This window comes from Cibotium barometz, chromosome 3 (genome assembly GCF_041138505.1).
Source record: "Cibotium barometz isolate CiBa-2024 chromosome 3, ASM4113850v1, whole genome shotgun sequence".
Classification (NCBI taxonomy): Eukaryota; Viridiplantae; Streptophyta; class Polypodiopsida; order Cyatheales; family Cibotiaceae; genus Cibotium; species Cibotium barometz.
In genome coordinates, this window is record NC_141048.1 from 34744863 (window position 1) to 34760518 (window position 15656).

The 15656-nt window shown below is 46.5% G+C and overlaps 1 protein-coding gene across 9 annotated transcripts in view; it reads left to right on the plus strand.

Annotated features, from left to right (window-relative positions):
- APC10 (anaphase promoting complex 10) overlaps positions 1–15656 on the plus strand; it is a 100590-nt gene that overhangs the window by 33285 nt on the left and 51649 nt on the right. For all 9 annotated transcript variants that reach the window (XR_015262255.1, XR_015262258.1, XR_015262250.1 and 6 more), the window contains exons 3-4: positions 4127–4219; positions 4316–4386. Coding sequence is in view for 5 of the 9 variants with exons in the window: in XM_086776017.1 (XP_086632143.1) it covers positions 4127–4219; positions 4316–4386 (164 nt within the window). In the remaining 4 variants the exon portion in view is untranslated. The remainder of the gene's footprint in view (positions 1–4126; positions 4220–4315; positions 4387–15656) is intronic.

The window sequence follows — 15656 nt, forward strand, 5'->3', positions numbered from 1 at the left end:
CTTCCTGCAGCCCATCCTGCCTGTGCTGCTGCTCTGAAATCGCCTAGGCTCTTTGACGACCGGCCAAAGCTGTGATATGCCTGTGCTGGCTTGCTTTTTAGCGATTGGCTGCAGCCGTGCATCCATCCCCTGCACCGCCTACCATCAGCCCATACGACTGGCTAATGTCGTGCACCCCCAACCAATGCCTTGCCTTGCCATTGCTGTGCCTCAGTTGTCGTGTGTCAGCGACCAATCATCCATGGAGAAGAAGCGCCACACATTACACGCCACCCGACACCACCCCTTGAATTCTGCCACCCTTCACCTTTTTTTAAAGATGCAATTCAGTTCGCTCTTCTCCAGAAAGCCAAAAGCAAATAGCAAAAATGCATCTTCCAAAAAATAAGATTTTCTTTATTATGAAAGGTTATAAAACCTTTAAATTAAAATCCCTTTTTGTCCCTTTCACACTTGGGCTGGCCACATATGGGTTTCCTTTTCAAATCCAAACGGATGCCATTCACATTGTCCATCCCGTGCCCGCGCCCACCCGCTTTCTGTCCAGACAAAAACACAGGGTCATAACAGTGCATCTATTCTCAAAATTCTTTGCTTGGCTGATAGGGAAGGAGCTACCATGGGTCTTGTTTACGAGCTCACTGATTGCATGGTAGAGAAGATAGAAAACATGCAGGGTGCTGATGCTACTAAGTTGCAAGAGGTTAGAAACCTTTGTGTTGGCTGATGGAATATGATGCATACACCCTTGCACGCTGTTGGCTATGTTTTACATCCTGTTTGGAGAGGAAAAGAGCAAGACATCGATGCAAAAGTGCATGACGGTTGGATGACTCTGCTTGAAAGATACACTAAAGGTGATGTGGATTTGCAAGGAATTTTGATTGATGAGCTTGATAAGTTCAAATTGGAAGAAGGGGCATTTGCTCGTGCCATTGCCAAAGATGAGAAAAGGATGCAAGAGGGTGAAATGGTGGGAGACATTTGGGGCATGCACACCTAAATTGCAACAACTAGCAATTTGGGTGCTTTCTCAAGGCACGTGTGCATCAGTGTTGGAAAGAAATTGGAGCACTTTTTCTCTCATACACACCAAAAGGAGAAATAGGCTAAAACCTTCACATACAGAGAAGTTTGTTTACATACACACAAACCTCCATTTCATCTCCAAAATCAAGGAGCGGGGTTATGAGAAGATGGAGGTCACATTAGAGATGTTGAACAAAGAGAAGGGTGATGATTGGTTGATCCCTTTGCAAGCATTACAAGATGAAGAGACTTTGGATGAGGAGGAGGGTAGGCATGGTGAGGCCTCATACTCTTATGCTACTGAGGCCCTTGACATTGATGATGATGATGACATTGCTCATGCTGATGATATTGATGGCATTGCTCATGTTGAGGAGGAGCTTGATTGATTAATCATAATGGATGACTCAGGCTACGGCTTTTGTTTGGTTCCTTTAGACTTGATTCCCTTCGTTGAGTTTTACCTTTGCATTCTAGGCGTCGGTCTTAGAATGTTACTTTTTTGTAGTATCATCATCATTTATGGTGTGAGTCGTGACTCGTGACGACTTACATGATGATGTTTGAACTCTTGACTCACGAATCAGGATTCTCGAGTTTTGTGTTTTAATCTTACTAAGCTTGAGTTTTGGCTCTACATGGTAGTCACTAAATAGTGCAATATATGTCTTAATCATTGATAAAGTTCTAACTTGTATCTCTCACGTTTTTTTATGTCTCCTTGAAACATGACTTAGAGAATTAGGGTTACATTTGTTTCAACCATACTTTCATTCCCTTATGCGTGTGCTTTATGAAAAAACTCCATCAAACATGTCTTGTGAGCCTGTATCATGATTTTTATACAAGCTGAGCATGGGCTGAACTGAATTTTCAGTAAATACCACATCTCTACTGACAAAAATCCGGCGTGTCACTCGATTATAGAGACGGTATCCCTTGCTCTCATTACTATAGCCGACAAAGATGCATTTGATTGCTTTATTATCTAGCTTTGTTTTGAGTTCCTGTGGCACATGAGCATATGGTAAACACCCAAATGTACGCATATAATCCACTTTTGGCTTTCTGCTATACCAAGCCTCAAATGGTGTTATGGTCTTCAAAGCTTTTGTTGGGCACCTGCTCATCACATGGGTTGCACACACGATGGCTTCCATCCAAAAAGATGAGGTAACTTCTATGCATTCATCATACATCTTGCCATCTCCATGAGAGACTTGTTCTTTCTCTTAGTTACACCATTCTATTGTGGTGTCTAAGGCATATTGCACTGATGCTTGATGCCCTTCTCATGCAAATAATCCTTGAATGCATTAGACACGTATTCTCCTCCTCTATCTGAGCAGAGTGTTTGTACTTTACTTCCAGAAATCTTTTGTCATTGCCACACAGTGTTGAAAGCATGTAAGCACATTTGCTTTTGCTTTCAAAATATATACCCCATCAAACCTTGAGTAGTCATCAATGAATGTGACAAAGTAAAGATGCACCCCCATGGATGCTATCTTCATCGGACAAATACAACACTATGTATGAGTTGTAATGTATTTTCAACTCTAACAGCTCCATCCTTGGGAAATGGTTTGCGGTGCATCTTTCCCAAAATACACCACTCACATACATGTCTTGTTGGAGACTCAAGAGGCGGCATATTGTCAACCATATGATGCTTTTGCAAAAGCGTCAAACTCCCAAAGTTTACATGCCCAAAATGAGCATGCCATAGTTCTGCATCATGCGTAGCAGGAGTGTGGGTAGCTATTGTATATGCATCATATGGAGACTTGTTATAGTTGTCGAGCTTATACAAGCCATTGCATCGTGTTCCAGAAGTGACTATAGCATAACTGTCATGTGCACGCTAGGGACAGGTAGATTGGCGAGCTAGAGTGTGATATATTGTGGGCGGACATGTGCTTTTTGGTCCGCTATTGATAGCGTGTGCTTTTTGGGTGTTCCTTCCCTATGTCATGTGCACGCGCTAGGGGCAAGTAGATTGACGAGCTAGAATGTGATATGTTGTGGGCGGACATGTGCTTTTTGGGTGTTCCTTTCCTATTTATTGGGGGGAGGGATGCCAGTTGGGCACCCACCGACGGATGGATCACAAGAGTGTAGAGCGCGTGGAGCAGGAGCACCATCGCGCAGGAGGCCGTCGTCCTTGGGAGACAACCCCGGGTGGTAGAGAACACCGGATGAGGACGATGGCAGGGCACTCACGAGAGCATGGCGCTTATGGTTTGTTATGAAGGTTTGCCTTACGAGGAGATCCTGGAGGTTTAACGATAACTTCTTGAAGGGTCTTTGACTAAACACCTATTATCTGCAAATTCAATCACCAAACCTTGATCGGTTATGGTTGAGACAAAGAGCAGATTTTTCTTTGTCCCTGGACCATACAATACATTTGTCATGCATACATTTGCACCATTGGTTGCAACAAGCATGACCTTGCATATCCCTTTCACTGGAGATTTGCACATGATTCAGTGTGGCCATCAGAAGCATAAACTGGGTGTTGAAATACATCTTTGCAAGAAGTGATATGGCTTTAGACGCCACTATCAAAATATCCCGGCTATGGGATGCAATCAAAGACATATCCTGTTCTGTAGCACTTGGTGTGTCGACTCCTCATGGTGGCGAGTATGCCTGCACCCCCTTCATGGTTTATGGTTTGTTATGAAGGTTTGCCTTACGGGGAGATCCTGGAGGTTTGACAATAACACCTTGAAGGGTCTTTGACTAAACACCTATTATTTGCAAATTCAACCACCAAACCTTGATCACTTATGGCTGAGACAAAGAGCAGATTTTTCTTTATCCCTGGACCATACAATACATTTGTGGACAAGAGTGATTGTAAACGCTCTACCAATTCGGCATGGCCCCACCTCCTTTGGTTTTTTTGATGGATGAAATCACATCACAAGTGTAGGGGCTAGGGGTTGGGTATGTGGTGTAGGTGGGTTTGATGTTTTGATCATTTGTTATGTGTTTTGATGATTTGTCAGTCAATTATTCATTTTTTAAAGTTTTAGTAAGCTGACCTCAATTGGCTGCACTGAGTTTGACCCCGATAATAGTGTCCCAGCAATTGGCAATCTATGTGGATTACAAACATGATGAGAGCTACACCCCCAACAAGATATCGGTTCGAGCCGGCAATTCCTTTCATGACCTCAGGGTAAGACTCACCTGCATATGTGGGTCTTGAAGACTACATTATGCTAGTTGAGAGAAACATCTTGTTTTGACACCTTTTTTTTTGATGCTGTGTCAGGAAATTAAACAGGTGGACTTGATCGAACCTGTTGGATGGGTTCGTGTTTCATTGTGTCCAAATGATTCCACGTGAGTGACACTTTGCTCACATGTCTTTCTGTACCCTTCAACATGAGCAAGTGTTTCATAATCTTGAGATCTGAACATGCTCTAAAGTAAGGCCTGCATGCTGTGGCGACATGTTGGGTGGTGTTACATGGGTTGCATGATTAGGAAGGAAGCATACCACCCATCAGCAACATACAATGACCATAGGGGCAAGAGGAGACAGCCTCCCCCCTCTCCTCTGAAAATGATTCGATGTACCAACAAATAAAGAAAGGTTGTATGTCTGTGTACTTTGAATAAAGGGCTTGGGAGGTAGCCCTGAACCAATTTGTGTATTGCAGCTTGCTACCCTTCAGGTGGCTGCTTTTGAAGGCTGGATTGCTTTTGTTGGTGTGCTGAGGACTGAGGCTGCATGGATGGAAAGTAGCTGCAAATTTCTCTCGGGAACTGGCTGCTAGGAAGAGACAGAGAGAAATAAAGAAGATACATTAACGCCTTCAAAAGACCCAGAGGCTCTATGAGAACAAAAAAGGTAGTACAATGTTATCCATGATGAATCTGAACCATGGAAAAGAAAAGAAGAAAGCTCAACAAAACTAGCTACATAAGCTAAAGTATCCATGCGACGCTACATGATGACAATGTGTGGTCATGCAGTGATACCATCCTCCTCCAGAATAGAATGGTAAGTAGCCATAGCATCTCCCCTCTGTGATGGTAGCCGGCCATATCTTTGTCGGAGATCTTAGATCTGCAACTGCCCTGTGGAGGGACGAGACCTCTGAGATCTGGGGAGGCGTGTGACTCTCAAAAGGGATCACGCACGCTCACTAGTGACACCTCATGTACGTGTGGCTAGAGGATCACATGCCAGTGTAGGTCGTCTCGTGGACCCGGCAGGTTCTACTACTGCTCCTGTTTATGACCAAAGGGGGGGACGGTTCCAGACTCTGCTAGCACAATCTCACGTGGCACAGATGGCCTTACTCCTCATCACATGTGAGCGCATCATCATGTGGAGTCTCTATGCACTCCCATGTTGTCTCATTGAGATGGAGTTCCAAAAGGGGGGCCCATATATCGCTCTTGGGATGCACCAAGGTATCAAATAGTCATTGGGTGCGGGGTTACTGGAAATGGGCTTGGAAATAGTGCGTCTAACCACTATGGTGCATCGGCAGCTGGTCTCATGGAAAAGATTGGGCTTGTAAAAGAATCTCAAGGTACACATAAGTTGAAACAATCTCAACTTGGGCCTCCCTGTATAAGAAAGAAGGGCTAGATTTAACTTGATATGATATGTTGAATTGGTTTTGCCAAGATTGATTGTTAGGTCTCTAGTAGTGCCTTTATTTTAAGTGTTTAATAGCATAAATAGTTGAAGAAGCAAAGGGGGGTGCAGCATGCAAGGAAGAGCAATGAACTCCAACGGCTGCAAAAATAAAAAAAAAATTGACCTCATAAAAGTTTTTTGGGAGGTTTCGCACGTTTTTTTGAAATGTTTCAAGCACAAAACGTTTTGCAGTGGCGGAATAGGGTTTTTTAAATTATCTATGGCTTGCTTGTCCAGGCGTCTCTCACCATTTGGTCCTAACCCCTTTCTCTTGATTGGTGCTGAGTGAGATTGGACATTTAGATGCAAGTATAGAGAATGAGAGATTTCCAAGTTTATATGCATTTGCACCACTGACGTGTGCATGCTTGAATTATAAATTTTGTACTTGTATGATTTGTATTCTTGTTGCTGGTTGCATTGCTGTGACTCACCCTGGCAAGCTTGAGACGTCTACCTGCCAGCCCGTGTGTATGACCGTGCGTGTTGACAAGCCATTGTCAATTTGGAGGGCCACTAAGATAAGCCACGAAGCAACACACACTTGGTTCTGGAAGAATTTTATGAAGTTATCTCATTATGTTCACACACTTATTGTGGTGTGTGAACACAACATGGTGAGCACTGGTCATTCCAAGCAATTGGGCACCTCCCCTCTCACTTTGGCCCAGGTGCCCTTCCCATGGGCACATATGGGGTGCCCAAAGAGCAATTAGGGCACGAATGGGCTGTCCAACCACGTGGCCAAAACCCCTTTGGATGTGGCCACCTAACTTCCACATACCACCCTCTTCCCCTTGCTGAGAGTTACGCGCATGATGGATACATCTTGGCTACAGCTGTGCGATCCTCACAAGAGCTGTATGACCTGATCATTTGCACCCCCTTTTGCTTATGGATAGTGTACGACAGCCTCCTATCATCATCAGAAGACCTGGGTAACCTGTTGTATGTTATGTTTCTGCTCTGTATGGCCTGTTTAGGGCTGATGTCAGCAGGCCATACTGCTGATGACATTGATCAGGGCTATTGCTGGTCACCATTGGGGTGTATCTAAGCTGAGTACAAGCATTTGCCTCTTGTTTTGGTGCTCATTTCTGCATTGGTGCAAACCTTAATTCCCATGGCCGCTTTGCTATTGCTTGATTTGTTTTATGTACTTGGAAATCTGGTGCTAGGCACCCATATACTAGTATTTGTAAAATACTATGTTGGAATACATCATTTCCTAAGTGGGGGTAGGTCCGTTCCGGCCCCAGTATGTGGCTCCTCTTATTTTATGCTAAGTGAGTGGTATTTTAAGTCGTCAACTATTTAAAAGGATTCATTAATGTCAACCATGGGGTCCCTTGCTTTGTGGATGGGAACAATAATGTTTGTGGTCCAAGCGGGAGGGAAACTCTTAGAAAGGGCTCTATTAGAGACTTCTATGAGAATGGGGGCTAATGTATGATGTTCATGTGTGAAATGCTCCACAAGGAAATATAATGGTCTTTCGCTTTGCCATTATGTAGCTTTAATAGAGCCCTAGTGACATTGGGAGTGTTGAAGAGGATAGATGATGTGGGTGGTGGATGTGGGACATGTGAGGTGTGGTCTGATCTGAGACATCATAAAATTGTCGTGCATAGGTTTCCCAAAGGAGAGGAATCGGTTATGGGTGTCAGAGTTTTCATTTCCTCCAAAATGTGCCATGCGTTTGAGTTATCCTCTCTCCAAAAGAGATGGTGCAACTCTTGTTCGCGTTTGGCTAGGAATGCATGATTCTTCTCTCTGCATTTCACGCGCCGAAATCTGTCCGCGATCTCTTTCCTGTAGAGGCTGAATTCGTGTGATTTTGCATTCTTCGTCATACCACCAATTTTGTGGCTGTGATCCTGTGGGGGGGTTTAGGAGCGGAGCAAGTGGTATATGGGAAGCTAGCATGAGCAGAGTCATGGACGATGGAGGAGAGCTTTAGCAGTCATCTCCTGTCTGTACCATATTACTCAGTGAGGGCCTGTGTTGTGGGTGTGCCCGCCCATGAGTTCTTTCCATTTTTCCCCATTTTTCCACGTCTTTTTCCCTGTTTTTGGGTCGTGGGGATTGTCTTGTTCTGGCTGACTCATTCTGTGCTGGCCGACTATGATTTTTGTCCTGGCCGATTGTAGGTGTGCTGGATGACTGGCTATTTCCTAGTTGTGGACATGCAGTCAGCCTGTTGGCTGTTTTTGATCTGGCCAACCAGTACCATAGGGTGGTATAAATACCACCATTGCCCCCACACTCATTTTGTATCGAATCTTCGTGTATATAGCAGAGTTTATACAGCTTCTCTCTCTCTCTACACTTCTGCATTTTGTTTCTCACAGCAGTTGTCTCATTTTCCGTTGTGCATTCCGACATTGTATTAGAGCCCCAGGTGGCTTGAAGCTTGGAGACAGTGGGAGCTTGAGGGTTTACTGATTTTTGGTGCTGATTGGAAAATTCTTGGGCTGTTCAGGAGTTGGAGATCGGGTAGAAGGCGGCCATCACTATTGGACAGCCACCTTGCATAGTGTTTGCAGCCTCTTCTTCATTTTTTTCCAACCCACCCACCATCCCTTCACAAGACCTTGTGAACCCTTGAGATGGCAGATTTGCTTGAGATGGCTGAGAAGCACGTGAAGATCCCCACTCTCCCCACTTTCCCGGTGGATCGACAGTTGGACGGGACCAACTATGGCATCTAGAAGGTAATGATGGAGTCTGTCTTGGAGTCTCATGACTTGGTTGATTTCATTGTGGTTAGTGTTCCACGGCCAGAGTTGGAGGACGGGGAGCTTTTACCCTCTACTTGGAAAGAACGGGAGGCTCAGTCACAGTTATGGGATCGTGTCAATGCCTGTGTGCGTTCTTTCATCTTCCTTAATTGCACACCCCAGGTGATTAATCATATCAAACACATGACACTGGCCAGAGAGACGTGGGAGCACTTGGCTTCTCTATATAATAGTGTATCACCCATGAAGCGGATTTCCTTGGAAGTGCAGATGCGAGCGGTGGATCCTGCAAAGTCTTCGACGATGTGGGAGCACATCAACAAACTCCAAGCTGTTCAGCAGGAGGTTCTTCAGGCTCGAAAGGAGATATCTTTAGAGGACATGGCCATCACTTTGCTGTCTCATCTGACCTCTCAGTATTCAGCTTTCAGTCTTCATTGGAGAAGTCTTCTGAGAAGATGCCTGACTCAGAGCGTGATGCTTTGAAGGCCGAGCAGACCTATAGCCATTGTGGCCAGAAGGGTCACTATTGGAGGAAGTGTCCCCAGAGGAGTACCGAGAAGAGTGCTGATTCTCCGGCTTTTGTGCACTTGGAGATTATGAACACAGATGCTTCATCTTCTTCGAGCAGGGAGGCAATTGGTCTCACCCCCAGGGACACTCGGGAGTGGATGCTTCCAGGCACATGTCTCCTTCCTGAGAGTTATTACAGGATCTTTGATGGCAGACAGGTCGCATCTTCATTGGTGACAATTCCACTATCCTGATTCACAGTGAGGGAAAGATGGAGATTACTCCGGATGGCAAGGGGGGGAGGTATTTCTCCGGTGTTCTTTGTCCCAGCTCTTGGTTTTCATCTTTTGTCAGTGCATGAGGTTTGCAAGACTGGCATACGGGTGGAGTTTGATGAGCATTTTGTTGCTCTCCGGGACAAAGGAATAGGCCAGGTTGTATGGGAAGGCGGAGTGGAGAATGGGATCTACAAACTCTCAGCACTCTCTCTTACTGGTTCTCAGTTAGGTGATTTGTGGCAATTTCGTCATGACCACTTGAATGTGGATACGCTGCGCCAGGCTTTCCGGGACTAGATGGTGGATGGCTTACCAGATGTTGGCAGCAGGCAAGGACATTCCAATTCTTGCGTTCGTTAGTCAGAGGAGCCTTTATAGGCGATCTATGATCTAATGTCTCATATCATTCGGGGCAAAGAACTTACTGCAGGTGAGGAAGCTCTTTCCCAGGAGACTTGTAGGAAAGCCATGCAAGTGGTAGATGGTGACTTGCAGGAGGAGGTGTATGTTGAGCACCCTCCAGGCTTTGCGGTTCCGGGATCAAAGGAGATGGTTTATAGGTTACAGAAGGCCTTGTATGGTCTTCAGCACGTTCCCAGGACTTGGCATACCAAAGTTACAGTTGATGATCCTTGTGAGTAGGTTGATGCTTCTTTGTATCAGAAGCTTGTTGGTTCATTGATTGGTTGTTGACCACCAAATTGGACTTGAGCTCTCCAGTGGGGCTGTTGAGCTCATTCATGCATACGCCTTTGAAGACTCATTGGGACACAAGATTGCGGATCTTGCGGTACCTGTAGGGTACGAAGGATATTGGACTCTCCTATGACACTAGAGGGGAAACGAGTCACGACGGATCGAGTCAGACTCCAAGGTTGGAGTGACTCAGATTGGGGAGGAGATCTACATCAGGCTATGGATTTACCCTTGGCTCAGGAGCTATTTCATGGAGTAGCAAGAGGCAACCAACGATTGTCTTGTCTTCTACAGAGGCAGAGTACCGGGCTGCTGGTGCTGCTGCTTGCGAGGTTGTGTGGCTGGGGAGGTTACTTGGCGAGATTGGGTTTCAACAGAATTAGCCCACGGTCATCCAGTGCGATAACCAGAGTTGTATAGCTATTGCTCGGAACCTGGTCTTCCATGCCCAGACCAAGCACATAGAGATAAAATATCACTTTGTTCGTGAGAAGATTTTGGCTTGTGACATCTTGCTTGTTTATTGTTCGACGGAGGACAATGCAGCGGACCTCCTCACGAAGTCTCTACCTCAGGCGATGCTCCGACAACACTCCAGCTCACTGGGGTTGGTTCCACATGTAGGAGCTGAGAGGGGGTGTTAGCAATCATCTCTTGTCTGGACCATATTACTCAGTGAGGGCCTCTGTTGTGGGTGTGCCCACCCAAGAGTTCTCTCCATTTCTCCATGTCTTTTTCCTTGTTTTTGGGTCGTGGGGGCTGTCTTGTTCTGGCAGACTCATTCTGTGCTAGCCGATTGGCTATTTCCCAGTTGTGGACATGCAGTCAGCCTGTCGGTTGTTTTTGGGCTGGCCGACCATTACCATAGGGTGGTATAAAATACCATCCTTGCCCCCATGCTCATTTTGTATCGGATCTTTGTGTATATAGCAGAGTTTATACATCTTCTCTCTCTCCACACCTGCGTTTTGTTTCCCACAGCAGTTGTCTCATTTTCCGCTGTGCGTTCCGACAAAGAGATGCGATGTAAGTGGATATGGGCAATGTAAGATCAAGTGCTGAGGTGCGGCGAGATAGGTGATCGTCATAGATGGAGTCAAGATCATGATGGAAATGAATGTGGTTGAAGTGGAGGAGGGTCCGAAGTGGGTGGAGGTGGGCAGGAGATGGTGAAAGTGAGAAGTATGGTCGGCTCCTATGGGATGTAAGACATTTGGACATCCCATTATATATAATCAGCTCATGCATGGCTCCCATGTCCAAAAAGTGCTTTGCATACATAGTAACATGTCCTACATCTTGGTATGTATGCTGTAGTCGTGTTTCTCCCAAATCCATCTCGGGAGAGCATAACCAAGTCTGCATTGAAATTATACATCTAAACCTGCATCCAAGTTGTCCGTGCATTGAAGTCACTCAACAAGAGGATATCCCCTTGTTGGGGAACTCCATGTCATCTGCAAAAAAAGGGGCATATAGGGGACTATCCATCCTGCATCAAACCTTGTACATAGGCTGATGTCTCACGTGGGAAGTAGCATACTGCAATGTACAACATCGTGGAGCAAGACGGGGCTAAACGTGTCCACATGAAATGGGCCTCCTCATCTTGTCGGACTACTATGAGTACCTTGTGCATGTGAGGCTGAAACAAGCATGCCACTCCTCCCGACCCGAATGGTGTGTGATTGCCCTCTATATGTTGACTCCCATACGTATGTTGATATGTTGGGTAGTTCCCTTTCCGGGCTTTGAAGAGTCTTTGTGTAAGAAATGATCTCTCCCCCTATGTAAGTCTCGGCGAAGCCACTTGAGTTGGACCATCAAGTCCCATTGTTTCCATGTGGCTAGGTAAGCATATCCTTGGTCTCATAGACTCCATCACATCATGTCGGGCATTTTTGTTCTATCTCAAATAGGTTGTCCAACTAGTTATAACAATTAGTAGGTTAACAATGATTTTAGCATAAATAGGGAAAAAACCCTATTTTTATCAGATGGCTAGCTTCTTTCTTCTCCACCCAACCATAATATGGTCTATCCCTTTGCACGACACTTTCCTCGAGGCTACAAATGGCCTCAATCCATGCTATTTTCATGTGATAAACCACACACCTCCCTTGCCCAATGTTTGTTGCAAGGTATGAACCCATTTGGGCCTTTCACCTTAATCCTTCAATTAATGCCTCTAGGCATCCCCTTGGGCTTTTCTAATTCACATTGGCCACCCCAAGCATTGACTAAGCCCTCTCGACTAACCTATCCTTCCACTTAACTAAATATCCTAAGCACTTGGTATATCAAGTACGTCTGGTTCTTATATCAAGACTTCTCTGGTTCATGCAGAAACTAGGTGGTTCTATAAATTCGACAAGGGCTTCTTCATCGGCCAAATCATCCTTGTGCCTAGCCACCGCCAGCGCTTGGTTGCTGCCGTCTGCCGCTACTGTCACCTAAGCGCCGCCTGAACATCGACATCACCCACCTGGCTGCGCCACTTGAACTGCCACCTGCGCTGCTTGGCTGGGCCACTGGAACCGCCGCCTTCTGAACAGCGCTGCTGCTGCCTTGCTGAGCTGAGCGTTGCTGCCAGTCTGCGCCACCGCCCACCTGTGCCGCCGCCTGCACTACACCTGTAGTGCGCCGTGTGCACCATACAGAACTACTCCTGCTGTTCAGAGCTTGTGCACCGTCGAATCAGCACCATATGCTGATTGTATGACTGCCACTGTTCTGTGCTGTACTACCATGCTGTTGTGGTCCTATCCTGTTCCGTACATCTGTTGTTTGGCTTTTGTGAGCTATTTCTACTCCAGATTGGGCACTAAACCTACAACTGAACATTATAAGCTTCATCATCTACATTCGACTCTGGTGTACCTTGTGTACAAGATTGGGGTTCGTTGGATTTTGGTACTGGCCCAATGAGAGATTCTTGTGGGTCATTCCTGTGGTGTGCTCGGCATTAGGATGTCGTGCCTCGACATCAACATCGACTACGATCGGCACATTTGTTTGCTTTTGTATATATTGATGTATTGATCCTGGCTTGTTAGCTCGTGGATTGTTCCTGAATAAATTCCTGAAAGGGGGTGGGGCTTGTTCCCCGCTCAGTGTATGTGTCCTGTGCAAAGTTCCCTAAACCCTTCTCTCTCTCTCTCTCTTCTCTCTCTACTCTTCTATCTCTTGGATACGTGGTGGAATCTGTCATAGCACGCCCCGCTGGGCTTACAGGCCCAATGTTCTTCTTAAGCGACTTATATGAAACACGGGATGCACTTTACATCCTTCAGGTAGTTTTAATTCGTAAGCAACCTCACCTATCTTTCTAAGGACCACCATACCTAGGAAATAGCTTAGGACATTTGCTTGTCGTCAGGGTTTCAGAAGTTTTAGGTACCTTTAAAAACATTTTATCATCTTTAGTAAGCTCTACCTGTCAAGCATCTAGGCTAACAGACCTTGCGATTAAGCATAAACAAAACACACACAGACTCAGGCATCTAACTCACCACCCAACCATTGAGCCATTCAAGCTCACCCTTGAGCATAGGGGGATAGTAGCATTAGAGACAGGGCTCCACGTGCAAAGTCCCTGGCGTCCCATATGACTAGTACACACCCATTGGATGAAAGCACGGAGTAGTCCCAAGGCCTCGAGTCGAGGTTGGAGGAGCTCTCCCTCAAACTAACTCATGAAGTCACTTACATAGGCCTCCTATAAAGCAAGAGCCTGATATAGCATGTCTCATAAAAGCTACTAACCCCCACTTAAAATTCCTAATCCCTAGGCTATGGTTAATCTAACCTGAAGGTCTTTACCCTGATTAGCCTTGGAATGTAACATACTTCCCACCTTAAGAACCATTGATGTCCTTAGCAATGAATCCGGGAAGCGACTCTTCAGACTACGTTCTGACTCCCATCTCAAAGTGAATACATGGTCAGTGGTAGAGAAAGCTCTCCTGAAGCCTGCCTGCCCTGATGAGCGTAAACCTGCTTCCTCAACATATAAGCTAAGCTCTTGCTCCAACACTGCACCATAGAGTTTGGCCAACACGTGGCCAACCATAACCGTCCTGTAGTTGCTCGGATCGAGCATATCCCCTATTTTATGGATCAGCACAATGGTGTGCATCGTCCACTCCGCAGGCAAACCCTCTGCTAGTGCCCTGTTAAACAGGTGTGCAAGAAAAGGAGCCAAAGAATCTACTGCATATATGAGATGCTCACCCTGTAGGCCCATATGGTTGGCGGCCTGTGGCCGCCCGTCCATGCTGTAGGCGGCGGATAGCTTCCTTTACCATCGAGTGGGTAAAGAAGCTAGCTGTGGTGGTAGGTCGAGTGGGTAAAGAAGCTAGCTGTGGTAGGTCGAGACTCCTGTGGAGGTGGCTGCTGTGGGGCGTGGTATAGGCCCTCTGCATATGTGTGCCATGTCTGTGGGTCTGCAATGGGTGTCGGTGTTCGGGGCTCTCTGAAGTGCCGCCATGAGACAGGGCTATCTCTACTCATGAAGAAATGGAAGATCTCTAGCTCTTGTCTCTCTGCGAAGGCCCGCCTTTTGCGGCGAGTAAGTCTCATCTCTCTCCTCGACTCCTGCTCTGTGATGGCTCCCAAGGCTCTCTGTATGCGGAGCTGTGAGTATAGGGCTCTGCACTCGTGATCATACCATCTGTTCTGGGGCATAGTCCCAGATCTCGCAGGCTCTCCTGAGTGGACACGATGTGGGAAGCTCTGTAATGCAGCCATGTGTAGGAGTGATGCCAGCTGGGCTGTAATGGTATCCATAGGTGCCAGGGGATCCATGAGTAGGATCCCATCCTCTACTCTGCCAGTGTATATGTCTGCCATGTCATGTGTGAAGTAGATGGTAGTGTGTGGCGTCGGTATGTGGGGGGCTGGTGATACTGGTGATCTGGCTAGTGAAAATGCCAAGTATGTATGATCTGCCCCGATAGGAGGTGGGGGGATGGAGAATGAGGTGACAAGCTGTGATGCCTCCAAAGACCCCATAATGTAGTCCACCACCGTGTCTCCGGTCCGTGTATGACCCCCATGTGGGAAGCATGTCAGCCCTCCTGATCCCGGCAACTGTAGCATCCCGTTATAAATAATGAGACGATGCCTGGCTCCCAACTCTAGTAAGTGGTCCCCATAATGTCCTCTGTCTGGTCCAGTGTCCTCTGATGCCCGACTAGCCCCTATCTCCTCTGGATCCACAGGGTGGAGGATCTCCATGTCATCATAGTCATACACCTCACACTATCTGCTCTGTGTGTGGGCATTGAAGTCACCCGTAAGAAATACTTCCCCTAGTGTCGAATAATGCATAATCTCCTTTGACAGACAAGTGTATGGCGAGGCTTCTGTCTCCTCCTCCTATGGCATGTCCTCTGTAATGACATAGGAGGATCCTTATGGAGGAAAGTAACATAGGGCTATGTATATAACCCTGTCCTGTGAGAGCTGTGAGTTGATCCACATGTATCTGGCCTCTGGATCCTGTGCTACCACTCTCAGTCTCCCCTGTAGCTCCCGTCTGAATAGATCTGCTACTCCCCCCGACCCTCTCGAGGTACCGTGGCGTGTGGTCCTCCTGTATGCTAACTCCCACTGGAATCCCTCTACTCGAGGTAGCCCTCTCTCTGGGCTCTGATGTGTCTCTGTCAGAAGTATGATGTCTCTCCCCACCATAACATGCTCCAGTCGTCCAGGCTGCACCCATAGTGA